At 30.4% G+C, this 20,444-nt stretch overlaps 1 protein-coding gene, 1 long non-coding RNA gene and 2 pseudogenes across 3 annotated transcripts; 2 read left to right on the forward strand and 2 right to left on the reverse strand.

Moving 5' to 3' along the window:
• Nucleotides 1-213: 213 nt before the first annotated feature.
• On the forward strand, nucleotides 214-3,968 carry LOC149063153 (uncharacterized). Of its 2 annotated transcripts, none has more exons than XR_016189754.1 (8): nucleotides 214-1,324; nucleotides 1,411-1,777; nucleotides 1,856-2,056; nucleotides 2,131-2,217; nucleotides 2,282-2,573; nucleotides 2,684-2,736; nucleotides 3,056-3,120; nucleotides 3,215-3,279. XR_016189754.1 is itself a non-coding variant. In XM_089217403.1 (8 exons), exons 1-7 carry the CDS (start codon nucleotides 675-677, stop codon nucleotides 3,374-3,376), a joined length of 1,824 nt encoding a protein of 607 aa, XP_089073529.1. In that variant the 5' UTR covers nucleotides 218-674; the 3' UTR covers nucleotides 3,377-3,422; nucleotides 3,790-3,968. The 2 variants fall into 2 exon arrangements, 1 of the variants encoding a protein (XP_089073529.1); XM_089217403.1 differs by lacking the exon at nucleotides 2,684-2,736 and adding an exon at nucleotides 3,790-3,968 and having other exon boundaries at nucleotides 218-1,324; nucleotides 3,215-3,422.
• On the forward strand, nucleotides 3,756-4,638 carry LOC149063154 (uncharacterized; annotated as a pseudogene).
• Nucleotides 4,639-6,115: 1,477 nt separating this feature from the next.
• Nucleotides 6,116-7,273, reverse strand: LOC149063155 (uncharacterized). Its single transcript, XR_016189462.1, has 3 exons — nucleotides 7,116-7,273; nucleotides 6,953-7,041; nucleotides 6,116-6,524 (listed from the first exon to the last, which is right to left on the reverse strand). It is a non-coding gene; the product is annotated as an uncharacterized LOC149063155 (long non-coding RNA).
• A 3,058-nt stretch (nucleotides 7,274-10,331) lies between these two features.
• Nucleotides 10,332-15,485, reverse strand: LOC149063156 (uncharacterized; annotated as a pseudogene).
• Nucleotides 15,486-20,444: the final 4,959 nt, after the last annotated feature.

A 20,444-nucleotide genomic window follows, 5' to 3' on the forward strand; every position in this document is an offset into this window, starting at 1 on the left:
AAACAGTTACACATATTTTTATGAATATTTTAATAACTATACAGTTATTCTGTTTAGGAAAATTGAATATGTCTGAAAATTGCATGGTAGTTATGGCTGGAAGAATGTGCAATGTTGTTAAGTCAAATATTTATAAAGCATATCAAATAACTTAAAACTTTTTCTTATTAATAATTCATGAATTATTAACTGTGGAAGACACTGAAAATAAGATTAACAATCAATCTCTATTTTTATTACCTAAATTATGTACCTATGTGTTTTAACTGAAATAGCTTCAGCTTATGTAAAGTGAATAATTATTAATGAATTATTTTAAGAGTTGTTAATATTATGTAAATGTAACAAAACAAATAATTATGTTAATTAGATATTTTATCATATCTATGAATGACTGTGATACTAATACAAATTTTTTAATTTATTATATAGCCTGATATATCTGCCATTTACCTGCCACTTACCTACGAGAAAAAAAAACAGTTTTTTTTAAGACTAACTTCTGCGATTTTACTATAAGTAAAAGAAATAAACGGTTTTTCTCAAGACCAATCTCTGTGACTTGCCTATAAGTATATATAAAAGGTTTTTCTTAAAACCAACCGACTTTATATTTATACATATATTTCTTTTGTTTGTTTAATATTTTTTTAAGTTTTGTTTAGCATAGTAAAATGGCATTGAGAGATCATGACTATGTCATTCCAGCCAATCACGAAGAAGTCGGTGTAGCAAATCTCAACCTCTTCCTACAAGACCACAACTACGCCCAACGTCCTGCTGCCATTCAGATTCAAGAAGAACAAGAAGAAGATCAACGACAAGCAGAAGAACAAGAAGAAGATCAACAACAGCAACAAGAAGAAGATCAACAACAGCAACAACAAGAAGATCAACCTCAGGCAGAAGGAGAAGATCAGCCACAGGCAGAAGAACAAGAAGAAAATCAGCCACAAGAAGAAGGAGAAGAACAACAACAACAACAAGCAAGAACATATAGGACAATCCCTGGCATTCGGCTCAACTCAAAATTTTATGTTGATAATTTTGGGTATAAATATTATAAAAAAAAGTTACTCATCAATAAAATAACTTTGGTTTGTGAGCGTCAAAAAAATCCCAATCGTCCTATATGTCATGGTTCAGCATCTATCAGTAGAAACGAGATGGACAACCAAATTTTGATTGTAGTTCCACACAATCATGAGCCGAATGAAATTGATTTAAATGTGCCATTCCTGAGGAACGCTCTAGGTGAAAGAGCTATTGATCGGACAATCACAACCCCATCAATTCGAGGTCTCTATAATAGCGAAATAATTAGGTAAGTTAATTAACTTAATTATTGTGTTGAAATACAAATACATAAATTATGCTAATTATATGATAATTTTTTTTAACTTTTGGTAGGCATCCCCAGGCTGCCATTCGCTATACATTCCTCCAGACACAAGCTAGAACAAAAAGGATGAGACTATCGAGACGTCCACAATTACCTCAGGACATGCATGATCTTGCAGAAATGTTGAGAGACCCCCGGAATGCAAATTATGCCTCAACATTCCAAATTCCTTCAACTGCCTTTTTCAATCAAGAATTGATTGTAAATGGAGTAACTGTTGGAATTATTTTTGCGAATACTTCGGCAATTGAAAAGTATCGTGAACAGTTGGCTACAGTAGAGATTGTCGGAATAGATGGTACGTATAAGACGCTACCTCAAGTGCCAATGGACTTGCGATCTTTCCTGACATTTCAGATTCTCTACAAAAGTGTAGTAAGCAATTGTTTATAGTTATATTATTTGTTATTACTTATAACTATGCTCTAAATATGTATTTTTTTTATAATTTAGGCGTTTCCAATGGTCTTTGTCCTTTTGGGGAGTGAGACAGAGGAAACGTATTGTGCGTTATTCGCTGTGATACGCAATATTCTACCTTTGAATTATGATGGAATCCGTTTTGTTACTGATTATGAGCGTGCTCTTATGAATGCTGTCCAGCAAATCTTCCCTAACAGTAACTTACTATGCTGTTGGTTCCATTATACCCAGGTAATATAAACAAACACATTTTGTTGATCATACCTGTCAGATAAATTTAATGATATTTATTTTTAATGTTATAGTCGGTTGTTAGATATTGTCACCGAAAAGTGAATGGTGTCTTGAACTTGGTAAAGAGGCATGATGTAGCAGCTCGTATTTTTAGAATGGTAAATTTGATTTTCTCTTTTACAAGTTAATATTATTGTATTTCAATTATATTTTATATTTCAGGTACTAGCATTGCCTCATCTACCGGCTGAAAGGGGTCATCTGGGGTGCCCTAATTTTTGTATGGAAGATGGATTAAATACGATTGTTAATTATACCTTACAATTTCCCGAAATTAATGAGGTTATGAATCGTTTCCTGATGGACTACATTTACCATTATTGGTTTTTGCAAATTGGTCCACGATTTTTAAGTGTTTTTGGTCAAGATCACCGGACCAACAATTACTTAGAATCCTTCCATGCAACGTTGCTCACTCAAATTGGACGCCACCCTAATATTTGGGACTTTCTTCGTGAGTTATCTTAGTTGTACTGACCATACTATGTTCTCTATGTTGCATTATCCCATAAATGTTTGTGTTATATGTATGTATTATGTGTTTTATGTTTGTGTTATTGTTAGGTACATGTTTAAAATAATCGACAGTGTAACATCAATTCTTAAAAACAAAATTAGTAAGTGTCATCAATATTTGTATTTAATTTAATAAATATTTTTTTTCTATTTGCTCTATCTTTTTATTATTGCTTTCATAAGCTTAACCTGGTGTAAAATTTATTTAACACCATTATAGATATTAGGTTAATATGTAAATAGTAGTTGTGTTGTGAATATTTGTGCTTTGTTAATGGTGTGCATGGTACCATGCTTGTTGATAAATAAGTGTCGCTTTTAAAAGTATCTCTAGCATGGCAAATTGTTTTAAATTATCATTATTGTCAAAGATATTATATTTTTAATAATAATATTTATGTTTATTTATATTTTAAACAGAAAGACTGACTATTGTGGAAAATCAGTTCTTTGTAGAATTTCAACAAAGCATCAATAATCTCATGGTAATTGTTTAATTATTATCAATATTTGAATCAACATAATTACTGTTTTGATTGCGGTTGAATAATGTCAACTGTATGTATTTATTTTTTTTAGATCAGAGATGGTACTTCCAGATCTGAAAGAGAAAATTCAACAAGGATTATTGCAGAATCTGTACAGCAACTAAACAGAGACGGTGATCTATTGATGTTTTTGAGGAGGACTGGTCACCGAAATGATGGCTATGTTCAACAACAAATTGGAGCCTATCCCTGAGTATGTTGTAAATTTTCTACTTGTCCACTTACGAAAAATAAATAAGGTATGTCATTAATTGTACTTATCACTGTAGGAGGTGTGTTATTGTTAGGTCTGGATCAACTAAACAGCCTATTTCTCATTGACCGATCTATACACACAAACACATATACTCATATACACACCTTACACATCATTACACCACATAGCTCACTAGTATTTGCGCTGCGAACCTAACCACTGCTAGTTGAACTATAACACTATTACACATAAAACATACAGGTCGGTTGGTGTTTGATATGGTGCGTGCTTACCATTTTCCCCATGAAACTGTTGAAGAAGTTAATAAATAAATAATATTTTATATAATAACCTTAAGATCTACTTACTACACATAATGTTATTTAAAATAAATGTATTACTTTTTACAGAAAACATCAATGCGTTGAAGAGTTCAAACAGTGAAGAAACTGAAAAATTCTCAAATATTTTTATTTCACTATCTGATGTTATAAATCGCAAATTCCGCATATATCCAGCGAGGGCATCTGAAGCAGTAATAAAGATAAGTTTGTTCAACTATATTAATAAACAATAATTTTACTTGTTGCTTCCTAACATCACATTGTTATATCTCACTATAGGTATCTTGTTAATTATGTTTTAGAGAAAACCATTTTTTGGCTCAATGATTGGGAAATCAATGTTATATGAGTTTTGTGTCGCCTATGGATTCAACAAATTATTTATTGCAAACGTGTGGTTTTTAAATATGTCAACAAAACAAGATGAACCAAAATTCTTTGGAGGTAAAATAACTTTTGAATAGTTAATATAAATTCATATTATTAATGTTTATACTTCAATTGTAGCAATCTTACGGTACACTATGCCAACCTATTGGTCCAAATGATCAACCTACATCCTTCTTGCAAGTTTACAGACTACTGCTGGTTTATTTAACAATAAAGGCGCCTAAGACGAGAAACTTCCAAATTATTAAAATATTATGTTACAATGAGGATGAAACAATGTATATTAGTACAAAACAAAAAAGCTGTTAGTTGCTGTAAACATCATCTAACTATTCAAGAACTATATTTCTGTTGAATTATTTTATTTAGTAAAACGTTAAACATTTTTTCAAAAATATAATAGTTATTAAGAGAAAAATTGTATAATTAAGAAGGTATCATACCTATTACATTGTTTTTAAAATATGATTTGGAAATTAAAAAATAATGTTATTTTTATTTATATTAAAAGTGAATGGCCATAAAAAAAACTGTGTTTTAAGTATTATATTATTTTTATTATATTAGTAGTATATTTTAAGTATTTTTAGATAACAGTATGAATGTGAATCATATACTTTTTGCTTCTGAAGGGCTTTATAACCCCTAACAATTTACAGGTGAACTGACACATAATATGAACATATGGTATGGTTTATAAATACGAATCATTAAACTTTTAAACACATCAATGAAAAGCTTACAAAACATGCTGTGGCCCATATGGATAGCTGACTAAAATAATCAATGTATTGATGAGAATTCTTGTTTCAATTTTTCAATCTTAAGATATAAAAATTAAACTATTTATATATATTTTTTACTATAATCAATTTGAACATTTTTAAGGTTTTGATAAATATTGTCATATTTGAACTTAAGATATTTATAAAAAATTATAAATAAACAACAAAAGTTTTTTTAAAATTTGTAATCTGTGTCTTGGTTCTATTTCAAAAATATTAATGAACATAACAGCTAACAGACTTAATTAATATAATCAGGCTATCTGACCTTTTTGGAAAAATGAAAAACTGATCCTAGTGTAGCATCTCTCGGAGAACAAATCGACCTCTATGCAAAATATTCGTTCGGCCAACGGTTTACCGAGAAAACCGTCATAGATAGTAAGTAGTTAGTAAAGTAAGTTATATGGAAAATTTCAATTTCGAGCTGAGTATTTTTAGTAGACTTTTGATAGATTTGAGGCCCTGCTGGCATAATGCAGCGTGGGCCATTACAAAAATTGAATGTAACAAAACAAATTAATTGGTAAAGTAATTAATGTTACTTACAAATGATATCGATTCAATAGAATTTCCTAACTTTTATCTTAATTTGGCTCTCTTGCACATCTGCAGCTGTATCAATATTTATGTCACGATTCTGTAAATGATTATGACTTATGATTTATATATTGAATGGTAATATAATGAATAATTTCTATATGAAAGAATTTTGCAAATTGCATTAAATATTTCCCAAAGGTATAGAATCATTTACAAATAAATTTAAATTTCAACTAATTTTAAGCAACAATTTGATCCAGCACCATCTAGTGTAAAGCATTGTCATAAATTATAAAATTGTATGATACTATATTTCGGAACTTATTGCTAATTTTGACCTCACACATGAATTATCAAAAATATCAAAAAATAGTATTCAATGAAACTCATATTGGTAACACACATTTTATCCATAACCTAAAATATTGAAGTTATCTTTCCACACTTTAAAACAATTTAAACTTGAATATTCAAAAAAAATTATATCTGTAATGCCACTGGTGAATCCGTGTTACACAGCACTCATAATTTTGGTTATTGCTAATTTATGTATTGACAAAAGATTATAAGTGCATGTGTGCTCCTTTGTAAACCAATAACATCAAGGCACTGTTATAGAAATACACGATCATGTCATATACATTAGCATATAAACCATATATAAAACTTAAAAATTGTATTTACTTGCTTAAATCTATATTATGTATTTTAGGTTTAAGGTAAATAGTTACATAAGATACACACATAAAAAATGTATAAATAATAAAATTGTGATTTTATAAATCTTTTAAAAATTATAATGATGAAATAAAAATATATATATTATTTATGGCTTATGTTTGCTATTATACACAAACAAAAAAATAAAATAAAATATACATTAAAAAATAAAAAATATAACCATATGATATAAAAAAATTATGAACTGAAGAATACATTGTTGAATAATAGAGATGGGACTTGTTTGCTTGTGTAAGTTTACAACTTAACATTTGTTAGTAAAAAGCTATTTTCAAAACAGAATAATCTCCTTATTGTCCTGGACAAATGCCTATGTCAATTATTGTATCTTGCTGACTAAAGCTGAAAAAAATAATAAAAAATAATATTAATAAAATTATTCTGAAAATTGTATCAATGTAAAATAGTTACTATAATCAATATTATTCAAATTTTATTAATGTATTATAGTGGTGTGCTTATAGAGTATACTTATACTATTTATAATTGTCTATGTGTTATAGAGAAAATTAAAATCAATAATTATATTATAAATATATAAACTATTTAATATTATGAATTATTAATTCTATCAACATTTAACATTACTATAAAATTGAACAGTCAATAATTACAAATTCTCAAGTAATCAATCCATACCCGATTGTAACTTTGTAAGATAAATAATTATCTTTTCCATATTTCTTTTAAGTTGCTTTAGATGTGAAATAAATAAACTTTAAATAAATAATACACCTATTAAAGAAATTGTAACACTATACCAAACTTACATGAATTGAGTAGGTATGTAATTGTTGTAGATAACATGATATTAACTTGTTTTTTGCGATGATTTTAATTCCTTGTCTATACATTGCACCTAGAAATAATAACAATGTTATATAAAATAAAATCTACACAAAATATAATGACTAATAACTATGAACGACTTACAAAAACCACATCTAAGGAGAACTGTTTAGATTTGAAATTTGTATACTGTACACTGTAGTGAAATTATTATTCAATTAAACAAAACAAAAAGTGTAAAATACTTTAAATACTTAAAAATTAAATCAAAAATATCAAAATTGATAATAATCATTTTTTCTTTATCATGAAATTAAAAACAAAAAATAAATTAATAACCTCAAATATTGGTTAAGATTTGAAATGGTAACCTTCTAAAACTATATACAACCATGGTTATACTAATCTATAATCTATAATAATTGATAAAACAAATTTTTTTGTATTGTTTTTTGGTTTTTTTATGCTTTTTGAAAGCTATCTATTTAACTACTGGAAGATTTGTTACACTGACCACTTAAATGGAATCCTCATAAATTTCTCTACCGATAAAGTTTTGGGTTCACAATTTCTCGTTCTCTTATGTGTGATTAATCTCGTCCGCAAATGGACGACCACAATAATTCTGAATAGAAAACATAATATTTATTCTTGTTATTTTGTAATTACTATACCTATTGTTCAGCGTTAAAGGTTTTGAGACTTGTCATAAATTAAGTTATTATGTATGCATAAAAAAATAAACATATAACTGCATAAAACTATAAAATAGTCAAGTACAGAGGTTCAAATTTTAGTCACAATACCATTTGCAGCTTGCTTCTGTTAAAATACTAAGTCCTTCATCCACAGCGAACATTCTTATTTACTTATCGTTTGAAAGTTTAAAAGTAAATCTAAGTAGTCGGATAACAAAAATCGTTTTCCTTCATTCAAAACAAATCACCTTAATTACAAATACTGTATTTTAATGTAATATAAATACACAAATAGGTAGGTAATCTAGACAATCTAGTATTTTTCGGACAGGTTTCAACTTAGGGGGACCATTGCTTCACCAAACGTTTTGGTTTAGGCTCTTCTAAGACGCATTCCCGAAGTCGAGGGTCTTTGAACACCCCCCCTAGGTGTATTTTTGAAAATGTTTAATTTTTGTACAATGTTTCTGAAACTCGGGAACTGGGTAGTTTGAAGGTCGGTGATCAAATTTGGCGTCTTGTGTCGAGACCGTAGAAGCCGTTTTTCCCTGTAATTTGGGGCTTCAAAAGTTCAAAATTTACATTTTTTTCGGTTTTTTCGGCATGGGCACTAAGATTTGGGCGCAACAAACCGTTTTTGTAATTGAATATTATAGAGGACTTTGCGCCGAATCGATGGGTACCGAGATCGACGTTATGCGACTTGTGGTTCGGGAGTTATGATTTTTTTGTATGTTTTTTGTACTTAGAAAATTACGTAGTAACGTGTTTTTTGGATTTTGAATTTTCGATCGATCACTATGAAACTCGAGATTCTGGTAATTTAGCGTACGACAATTCAAAAAGGGTCTATGGTCGAAGTACCTACGACCATTATTTCACCCGTAATCTGGGAAGCAAAAAGTTGAATAACACATAAAGTTATTTTTCGTATAACCATACGTTTCCTTATGGTATACGTCTGTTTAATGTTTTAAGTAATAATTATTTTGAACTTTTTGTTAATATGCCACTTAAACAACACGTTTTCGAAAAATCTAAATTATAAAACTTACAAAGTACCCTACGGGGATCAATTTTACCTCTTATGATTTTTGTCCTATCTATGACGGTTTTCCCGGGAAACAGCTGGAAAACGTGATTTTCCTAATTACGAAATTGTCAATTTTCCCGGTAAACCGATGGCCAAACGAACATTTTGCATAGAAGTCGATTTGTTTTCCGAGAGATGCTACACTAGGATCAGTTTTTCATTTTTCCAAAAAGTCATTATTTAAAACTTTTATTTTTTAAAAGCCATTTGACGTATACGATGTTTTTAAAAAACCTAAATAACACGTTTTCGAAAAATCTAAACCATAGAACTTACGAAGTATTCAACGGGGATCAATTTTACCCCTTATGATTTTTGTCCTATCTATGACGGTTTTCCCGGGAAACAGTTCGTAAGCTAAATACAATAATATTTGAATTTAAAAATACATAAATTTGAATTATACAATAATTGTACAATAATTTTACAATAATTTTTAAAGTTGAAAATACATAAATTTGGGAAATGCATTGGGATATTTTGTGTTTTAATGTTGGTGCACCTGCTTTTGAGTTCGGCCCCGATTTATTCGTTTATTCCATGAAAATTATTCTGCCTGTTATCTCGGGGCCGAACTGTACTAGCCCCGGTCGGTGTCTGCCGCAGATAACAACATCGCCGCAACGGCACCGCGCATGCAAATTCGGTTTAGTAGTACATTGTTTTATATCGACTCATGCACACGTCCGATTTTTCCACGCAAGATGTCCGAAATCGACGATGTTGACATTGAGTTGTTGATCGGTGAGGTCAAAAGTCACAAAGAAATTTGAAACATCGCTGATGAAAATTATCACCATAGGACCAAAAAAAGAAGTGCTTGGATAAGCATCAGTCAGAATTTTTTTCTATCGTTTGATGAAAAGGACGACAAAGAAAGAAATGATATAATATGTAAGGCTAGATGCACACTTGCGTTAATTAATGTGCGGCACTGCTGCGACACCGCTGCGTGGCCGCAGAAACTCATGCACATGTCCGTTGTTTTAACGTGCGGTACCGTTGCGAGGCTGTATACAAACGTGGTGACCAAGGTACGTAACAATGCCATCAATCGTATTTGTTTTTTTGTTGGCGATGGATGTCTATAAAAAAAAACGTGCGATTTTCGCGTACATTGTATACAAAAAATTTGTTTTTTAAAAAAAAGAGACGTTACTGTGTACATTCTTACATCGATGTAAAGCTAGCTAGAGGTGGCTTTATTACATTGTTTTCGAGTTTACGAGAAAATCCAGATAAGTTTATTAACTACTTTCGTATGAGTGTTCAATCGTTTGATGAACTTGCAGACAAAATAACTGACATGATTAAGTCTCAAGATACATGTATGAGACTCTGCATACCTCCATTGGAAATGCTAGCAGTGACTTTAAGCTAAGTGCATTTTATATGCATTTTATATCATTCTACTGTTTTGAAAATGAATTACCTGAACAATTGAATAATAATTCTATGATTGTAATAAATATTCAATTTTAACTCGAAAAAGATTATTATTTATTAAAATTTAACAGGTGCAAATAATAATACAAAATTTTAATTATGTAAGTTAGTTTATGTTATTATTTATAAAGTTGCATTACTGAATAAATCCATACTATTTTCGTCACTGTATGTGGACGGGGTGGGTGGAGAAATGATTGAAGGTGGAACAAATTGTATTGAATATATAATATTTTCAAAAGGGCGAACTTGTGGCAACCGTGTATATGAAGGATGTTGTTGAACATTTTGGAGTTGTGCATATTGTTTGGATATAGCCGATGTTTCAGTAAAAGGTAAAGATGTATGATATTGAGGTATTCTCTGTGGAGGTTTTCTCATACGTTTAATAATATTGAGTAATTCACAGCGAAAGTCTAGTTTCTGGTCTTCGGTAAAATCAGATATAGATGGTAGAATATTTTCGAAAAATGAACGGTCTGGATTAAGTTCTTGAATGACGAGCAGTTGGAGTAGGAATTGGAGTGTTCATAAAATCAATTAAGGAGGTCTCTATATCCAATTTGCGTTTTTTCGTAGAACGCTGGTTGTAGGGAGGAGATTGTTCCAGTTCCTCTGGCTGGGTTAGCTCTTCATCTATTTCGTCAGCTGGATTGTGTTTCCGTAGTAGCACCTGCAGTTTGTAAGAACGATAATTGTCGGGCATAAATATATTTTCTTCCTGATCCAGCTGCCTGTCCAGATTTTGTTTTGTTTAAACTTTTTTAAAAGTTGTCCTTGACATTTCGCCATTTTTTTATACAAGAGGTACCTGAAAATACAGTAATTGTTTTATAACTACTTAAGATTCTGAGCGGAGCGATGAATGTATTGATATTACAATGATGAGTGTTTTTTTATTTTATTTAATTTTTTTATTTGTGTCATTGTACACGATAAGTAGTCGAAATAATGCTACGATTTTCAACTTCATTATCTTGTGCGATAGGAAATTGAATCTAGTTGGTGCATAGGTGAGGTTTTGGTAAAAATGTAACTTAACTGTATCACCCTAAATACAACCTTTCCAAATTTCCGCCCTAAATAGTTGGTCCATGGTGTGAAGTTCTCAATTTTTTTTTATAAATTTATGTTTTTTCTTTAGTTACAGGTATTTAGGCAGCGGATGTGATCAGGTAGATTTACACTTGTCGTACAAAATTGGACACACGACTATCGGTAAGATTTTAAGAAAAGTATGCAATGCAATTTGGGAATGTTTACGCGCGGAGACCTTTCCTGATTTTACAAAAGAACGCTGGAAAGATATTGCTCGAAGTTTTCAAAAATATGCCCATTTTCCGAATTGCTTAGGCGTGATAGATGGAAAGCACGTACGAATTAGAAAACCAAAAAACAGTGGGTCACTATTCAACAATTACAAAAATTTCTATTCAATTGTGTTGCCAGCAATTGTAGACGCGAATTACAAATTCATTTATATTGATGTAGGGGCTTTTGGTAAAGAATCTGACAGTACAATATTTGAAAATAGTCCTTTTAATATGAAGCATTGAAGCTCCAAAATAATCAACTGAATATCCCAGGAAGTCAACCTCTCCCCGGAACTGAAAATCCAAAAATACCCTTCACGTTTATCGGAAATGAGGCATTTTCTCTTTCGCCCAAAATAATGCGACCTTATAGCGGTAAAGTTTTGTCCGTTAAAAAAAGGATTTTCAACTACAGACTGTCACATGCTCGAAGATATGTTTAAAGTGCATTTTGCATATTATCAAATAAATGAAAAATATTCCATAAACCAATCAATGCAAATTTAGATTTATGCATACTTCTAGTAAAAACTAGTTGTGTTCTGCACAATTTCGTACGGTCCAGAGATGGATTTAACATTCAAGAAACAATGAGAGTAGAAGGATTCATTGAAATCGAACAAGACGCATCAGAACATACTCCAAGAGCTACTAATCAGTCAATCAATGCAAGAAACAATTTGGCTGATTATTTTGTTTCAGATATCGGCAGTGTGCCTTGGCAAACAAATTATATGTAAACTAGATACTTACTTACCGTCGTTTGGGGTTACTTTGCTCCCCCCGGGTTAACTTTGCTCCAAAAAAAAAACCTTTGGTGATAGCTGGTGACTTTGAAAATGGTGATAATTTAATTTTAGTTCGTGTGTTGGTGGCACTGTTATAGCTATCTCATATGTTACCTCCATATATAAAGGAAGTTTTTTCTGTTATCTGTGCGTTATCATTTTTGGAGTCGTTTAGCACGTGAGAATTTGAGTTGTCAAACTTTTCTCTGTGGAACGCATATTTTTTTGAATTTTTAAGGTAAGATATAACTCATTCTGTGTATAATTTTGTTGCGAAAACGATGCTGTATCAAGATTTGTGTTTAAACCACTTTTGAATAATTTAAAAGCAAATTTCATAATTTGGGTAACTTTGCACAACTAAAAGGAGTATCTTTGCACCAGTATTTTACTATAGTCTTTTGGCGCAATGTTTCCTCATCAACTATTATTCTCGATTCTAGATTAGATAAAAGTTTTTCTTAATAATAGGTAATCCTGCATAGCTTTTTTTTTCATAGACGAAAATGCCTGGACGTTATACTAGAAAATTGGGATCCCGCGAATATAAAAATTATACAGAAGAAACCTTATCCAGATGTCTAGCAGCAATTAAAAATAAAGAATTATCTCATAGAAAAGCATCTCTAGAATTTGGTATTCCTAGACGTACAATTTTGAACAAATTAAAAGGTTACCATGTTCTTAATCCAGGTGTGCCACCAATATTTACCGAACATGAAGAAAATATATTTGTTAATTGTATAATAAAGGCCAGTAATTATGGCTTTCCAATGGGAGAATTTGATCTAAAAATGGTGGTAAAACATTACCTTGAACAAATTGGTCGGGTTGTGAAAAAGTTTAAATCTAATGTTCCTGGGCATGATTGGGTTTTAAAATTTTTAAAAATACATCCCCAACTAACTAAACGGTTTGCCGACAATATTAAAAAATCACGTGCGGGAATAACAAAAAACGATTTAAGGCAGTACATATCATTCTTATCTAAAGAATTGGAGGGAGTTCCTCCAGCCCACATTTTCAACTTTGACGAGACAAATCTGGTTGACGATCCCGGTAAAAAAAAAAAGTATTAGCACGACGTGGAACTAAATATCGAGCATATTCGAACCACCTCTAAGGCAGGGACGTATATCATGTTCTGCGGTAGTGCTTCGGGAAAATTGTTACCATTATTTGTGTCATACAAATCCCGCCATATATGGAGTACCTGGACTGAAGGAGGTCCTCCTGGTACACGGTACAGTAATAGTACTAGTGGTTGGTTTGATTCTGCTTCCTTTCTTGAATGGTTCGAAAGCATTTTAATTCCTGAAACTCGCAGATTAGACGGAAAAAAATTGTTATCTGTGACAATGTAGCTTTTCACTTTTCACCTAGAGTTTTGGAGTTAAGTGACCAACAACATAACTTTCATTTGCCTACCCTCCTAACAGTACACACATCACACAACCACTAGATGTGGCAGTATTTCGCAGTGTAAAGGGTTCGTGGAGGAAACTGTTGGGAGAGTGTAAAGAAAATAATGGCAATAATTTGGCGACTAAAGAAATTATGCCAACTCTTTTGGGCCGTTTGTTAATAGAAATAAACCCTACTATAACAAACAACTTAAAATCTGGGTTTCAAGCGTGTGGAATTTTCCCATGTGATGTGGAAGTGTTGCTAAAAAAAAATTCCTGGTCAAGATGATGATGTACAGAGTACAATTGAGTAATAATTCGTAACTTGTTTGGAGAAAAAGAGGGCAGAATGGACGGAAAAAAAACCTGGTGGTAAAAGAAAAAAATAAATGTTCCCCCAGGTAAAAGTATTACCACAGCAGATTTAACTTCAGAACCATCTACCTCCACTGCAGCTCATCCGCAAGACAGAATAATATATCAAGATGAATCAGAAGACGAAGAAGACTGGGAGACCTACCGTTAGAGATGTTTGGCAGAAGATAAAGAAATTGAAGAAGTTATGACTGTACAAGAGACATCTATACCAAGGTTTAAGCCAATAGTAAAGTCCATAAGCTCATATTGTATTGTAACATACGAAAATGAGTTTTATCCGGGTGTCATTTTGGAGTTGAGCGATGACACGGCCAAGATAAAATCCATGAAAAAATCAAACTCTTATTGGAAGTGGCCTGAAGTGCCTGATGTTTTAGAGTATGAGTGGAAAGATGTGGTAGGAGGAATAGATGAGCCAATAAAAATCTCGAAAACTAGAAACATCTACAGAGTACCAGAACTGAGCAACATATACTAATAATAATTCCTTAATTAATTTTTTTTTGTTATTTCGTAGTAGGTAATTTAAGTGCAATTACTTACCTAGTTTATAAGTTTATTTAACTAAATTAAACTAGAGTTCATAGACAACATACAATGATTCCTCCAAAAAATGTATTATTAATTGTTAAAGTTTTAATTATTTAAAGTTTAAGTGCAATATGAGTGCAATTACTTTATTAATATTTAGTTTATAAGTCTCTATTGTGATATAAAGTAAAATACAAACAATAATAAAATGATTTGAACTAAATTTAATAATTTGTTTTGCATTTTATCCATTTTATCCTTTTACTAAAATACATTTTAATGGTACTGTTTCTTTTTACAACTGTTAACATTGCTCCAGATACTAAATTAAACAATTTTATATGACTTTTTTGAGACGGGGCAAAGTATGCAGACCCTATGGATAACTTTGCTCCACTTTTGAAAAAAAAAAAAAAAGTAATTGAGATATGTTCAATTTTAGGCCATAATTAGGTCTGGGGAACTCTAAACAATCGAACCATCCAAGACATTTTTTTTTAATTTTATACATATTACGTCAAAAAAAAAAAAAAAAAATGTAAAAATCGGAGCAAAGTAACCCCAAACGACGGTATTGTCTTTATATTTTTTATTGTATAATTAAATAATGTATTCAAATAATATTCTTAAAAATTAAATAAAACAAATATTATAAAATAAAGAACGAATTACATAAAAGTACTTACATATATCATTTTTATCCCGTTCATCCTTTTCGTCGAATCATTCACAAAACACTACAAATTTCAATCCACGCCCTCTTTTTTTAGTTCGATCGTGGTAATTATTGTCAGATATGTTCCATATTTCTGGATGAAGTTTAACTTCACTGATAAACAGCTCCATATCTACCTCATCAATATTAAATTGAATGGTTTTGGTTACATTTTTGTGATTTTTTTCACAATTTTTATCAATTTTATGGCGAGTGAAAAACGCACGTGGATATCACACGATTGATGACAAAGTACTGTTTGCCGGAGTTGCGGTTGATAACTCGTGTCCGGTGAACTTGCGGCGTGGCGGGAACGTACGGTAAAAACTCAACAGGTTAACCCACCTCGCCAATTCTTGACTTCTCGCGCGGTCTGTAGACCGTTCCGAGCGGTCCGACTTTCTCCAATCTAGATTAAAAATGACTGTTACAGACGGTCTTTTGGAGACCGTTTCGAATGGTCTGTGATTTTTGTCAAGCTGAGACATAGATTGGCTCCAATACTGAAACGTCTCAGACCGTTTTTATTTTTCTTAGGGAATCTCGGATTTGACGCGGACCGTTACGAACGGTCTCGGACTTAAAATAATTTTTCAGTTTTCTTAGCGAATCTCGGCTTTGACTAGGACAGTTCCAAACGGTCTTTTTCATGGGAGTGCGGGCTTGAAGCTAAATAATGTACCGATCGCGTCCCCGTCAACGGGCTTGATGTTTTATACTCTCCCCGAATCCGTCAACTATATCCCAGAAAACATTATAACATTTAAATATTATTTGTCAAATATTTGCTAATTTTTTTTAAAAATTGTACATCATTTCTATAAAACTTTATTTACATTTGCAAATATCAACCAAATGTTTGATAAATGTCATTTGAACCAGATCATATTATTTGATAAAAATTTGAACACAAACTTTGGTCAAATATCAGTCAAAAATTGTACAATATTTTAAAATTAATTGCCCAGAAAACGTTCAAACATTTAAATATTATTTGTCAAATATTGGCTAATTTTTTTTTAATAATTGTACAATTATGTTTTCAATTAAACACAAACTTTTTCCAAATATTTGTCAACAATTGTACCCTATTTTCAAAATCATTGTTCATGATCTGTATTTATATATACTTGGAGTATATATATATAATAATAATAATATATTTTTCAAAAACTGAATGATAATAATAATATATTAATAAATTTCATAACAAACATAAGTAAAAGTGCTTTGGTGTAGGATTTACAGAAATTTCTGTACTGAAGTATAATTATACTTAAGTATTATTATTTCTTTTAGGTTAATTGATTCTAAACTTTAATATGATTCATTTTATTAATATATCATTAGAAGGATAAAGTTATTTTATAAAAAAAACATGATTTTTTTAAAGAAATAAAATAAATAAACAAACAAATTAAATTACATTTAAATATCATAAATGCTATGGACTAGCGTCCCGCATTACATAGTTCACGGTCAACTAGGTACCAGCCGCATCAATCTAGGGAAGGGTGCGACGATCCTTGTCAATGTAGGAGAGACAGCATTTCTGGAAATCATTAAAATTAGGGACATACTAAATCATGGGAACAGACGACTATAAAAATGTCCTCAATAAGGGTGCACAAGACGTAGTTTTATGCATCATTACAAAAGTTCAAAGAACCAAATGTTTAAATGTAATATTATAATATATACTCTTAATGTTAATTATAATATCAATCGCTAAGGTCTGCAGCTGCACGGGATGCACATTTGGCTTGTATGTGGGCGAGTAACATTTCCGTCAATCTAGATAATTATACCACATCCGTGAGAACAGCGACAAGAACGAGTAGACTATGGGGAGTAGAGGGTAGCACTATATAAGGGACCCCGAAACGGCCTGTATTCAGACGCGACTTGACCAGACTAGCCAGAGCACCTTCACGCCAGTCTGTTGTTTAATTTAATTCATTGGACTTAGAAAATTTCTTATAAACAATATTCTGAACTTAGAAAATATTCGAATCAAACCGAATTTATTCTATCATTCAGAATACTTAACTTACATTCAGCTTTCATGTTATAAATAAATATATGTTTTATCACAATAAATAAACAATTAATCTAATTAAGAAGAATTCTACGTTGTGTAATTAACTCAAGAGTCACCTTCCAACCATCATCCTTGACTACTAATACCTGTAGGCGACGTGATCACTACATCTGGCGCAGTCGTGTACGGAACTACTAGTATTATTATAATATCACTACATCTGGCGCAGTCGAGTACGGAACCCTAAGAAGAACATCAAAAAATTCAAGAGGAGAAAAAGCAGAATTTTTCGCAAAAAATAAATTTTTTCGAAAATTTTGAAAAATTCCACAACTTCGAGTCAAGAATTTCACGGAGGCAGTTCGACAGAATCACCGTTGGGGAACTGATCACTTTCCAACAACTCCGAGGGTCAAAAGAATCTACGTAGAGGTCAACAGTCGATAGCGCAGGAAAATCAGCTTCAGTCAAGATGAACCAAAATACGAAGACGACAGTATTGTGAGTTATAATTTTTGTGTAGTATTTAAGAGAATGTTTTTGTAAGCTTTGTGGGGTCGCGTCTCCTTTAGATTTTTTAGGATCTATCGTATAAAACACTTTTGGTGTGTGCACCTACACCACCATTAGAACATTAAATTCATAAATATATTATTTTTATATATAAATATAAATTAAATGATTAACTCAGATAATATATATACGTTTAATGAATATTATTGATTAATAATATAATAAAATAAACAGGCAAAAAAAAAAAAAAAACCTAGGTAAAATAAAATAAAAAGATAACGTTATAACGAGAAATAATTTAATGAGAAATAATTGAGTATTGATAAATGAAAATAAGTGAATTGATAAATTTGAAGAATATTAAAAGATATATATATATAAATAATTGAGAATAATTGAGATTTTTAGTAAGGCAAGAAATAAGACCTTAGATTATAAAGTAATTGGGATATTGATAATTGTGATTTTTTGAGAAGGCAAGAGGTAAGACCTTATGATATATAGTAATTGAAATAAATAATAGTGATTTTTTTGGAAGGCAAGAGGTAAGACCTTATATGTTGATAATTGAGAATTAATTTGGAATTTTAGAAAAGGCGAGAAAATAAGTCCTTAGTTTTATGAATAAATATTGAGAATAATTATGAGATTTTGTTGAAAAAGATATATATAATGTGTGCGCGCACAGTTTATTGAGAATAGATATTGAATATATAGTAAAAAGGAAATTATAGAAAAATGATGAATAAATGATAAATGATATATGATAAATGATAAATGATAAATGATAAATGATAAATGGTAAATGAATAATTGAAGTATAGAGAAAATAATTGAGAATAATAAGAAATAAAATTTTGAAGTGAAAGAAAGTAATTTTAGAACCGGTTCGAATTAGATTTAAATAGTATATAATATTAGATATAAAATAATATATAATATTAGATAAATATAATAGCATAAATATAGTCCACATTAAGTAAAAATAGTATAATAAATAAATTAAAGTAGTCTAGAATAAGTTATAATAGTTTAAATAAATTTGAATTAGAATTATTAATTAAGATTTAATAAAAATAATAATAAATAAGTTTATAAGTAGTTTTACGATATATTAATTTAATTATTTTATTTGGAGTAATTAACCAAAAGATAAGTAAATATACATAGAGGCGTAATATTTAATAGTAGTAATGATATAATTAATGCGTTAGTGTGAGTGCAGTTTATAGTAAAACTGATATAAAATAAATACGTAATATAAAACAAAAACATCGCGGAACACGATTTTTTTTTATATATAATAAATGACGTGTTACGGAATCGAATAAATAATAAAAGTAATATTGAGTATAGAAATCGAAGTTGAGAATAAAGGTATTTAGAAAATAAAATATATTAAATATTATATAGTTGAATAAATAAATAAGAATAAATATTAGAAAGTTATTGAGGGAAGAATAAATGTTATTTTTATGAAATAAATAAAACTATTTTTCAAAGTTTAAATGAATAAAAAATATATTGATGAATAAAAATTCAGGGGAAATACAAGATATTTTGACAGGAAGCATATTAGTAACATCTGACGACGAAACTAGAGACGTAGGTGTTCAAGTAGACAGCAACGAGGGGGCTGTAGTAGTCCAAACAAAGACAAATATCGTTAAAACAGAACAAACATTAATTAATTTAGATATACCAGAAGAGTATAAATATTCACAAGATTGTGATAGGGAAAAATATTTAAGAGCAGTTAAAGATAAAGAATTTTTAAATTTAACTTTTAAGTCTTTAAGTCCAGCAAGTGATAGTGATAGTACAATAAAGAAACGAACAGGTTTACGAACTGACAAAGGGGTAGTACACGTACAATTACCAAACATAACTCGAACGAAAAAAATAAAAACAATGGCTGAAATGGATATAGATAAAGCCACAGCTTTGATTCCGGTGTGTACAGGAGCAAAGAATGTATCGGAATTTATTAATACATGTGATATCGCGGTAAAATCGGTAGATAAAAGTAATTTACCATTATTAATAAAAATAATAAACTCGAAATTAGCAGGTAATGCACTAGAGGCAACAAAATATAGGGACACAGAAAAATGGGAGGATATAAAGTCAATTTTAAAGGGAGCATTTGAACATAGAGCATCTGAGAGAACGTTAACAATAGGATTAAATTTCGCGCGTATGAAAGAAAATGAGGACGTAACCAGTTTCGCAGGACGAGTTGAGGAATTATTTTATAAATTATGTAAGGAAGGTTCGAAAGATATGACAGAAGAGGAAAGCAAAGTATATAAAAAACAACTTAAAAATCAAGCATTAATAATTTTTGTAAACGGTTTACCGAAACATTTAAATTTAGCACTAAAAGCTAGGGATCCGAAAACGTTAGAAACTGCTATGCAATTCGCAAAAGATGAGGAAATGGAACATAATGCTAACTTACAAATGGAAAAATTACAAAAAGATTTAGAAAAACAAAATTTAAACGGAAATAGTAATACATCGGGAAATAATTTCAAACAAAATAATAATA

The sequence above is a fragment of the Diuraphis noxia genome, unplaced genomic scaffold (genome assembly GCF_037042655.1).
Source record: "Diuraphis noxia isolate RWA-SAM2 unplaced genomic scaffold, SU_Dnox_SAM2 contig0001, whole genome shotgun sequence".
NCBI lineage: Eukaryota > Metazoa > Arthropoda > Insecta > Hemiptera > Aphididae > Diuraphis > Diuraphis noxia.

Bases quoted from the DNA above. Each gene is read 5' to 3' on its own strand.
- LOC149063153 (XM_089217403.1), top strand. From the start codon at position 675: ATGGCATTGAGAGATCATGACTATGTCATTCCAGCCAATCACGAAGAA. The intron at 2,057-2,130 runs GTAATATAAACA...TTAATGTTATAG, and splicing joins GTTGGTTCCATTATACCCAG to TCGGTTGTTAGATATTGTCA. The intron at 2,574-3,055 runs GTGAGTTATCTT...TATTTTAAACAG, and splicing joins TAATATTTGGGACTTTCTTC to AAAGACTGACTATTGTGGAA.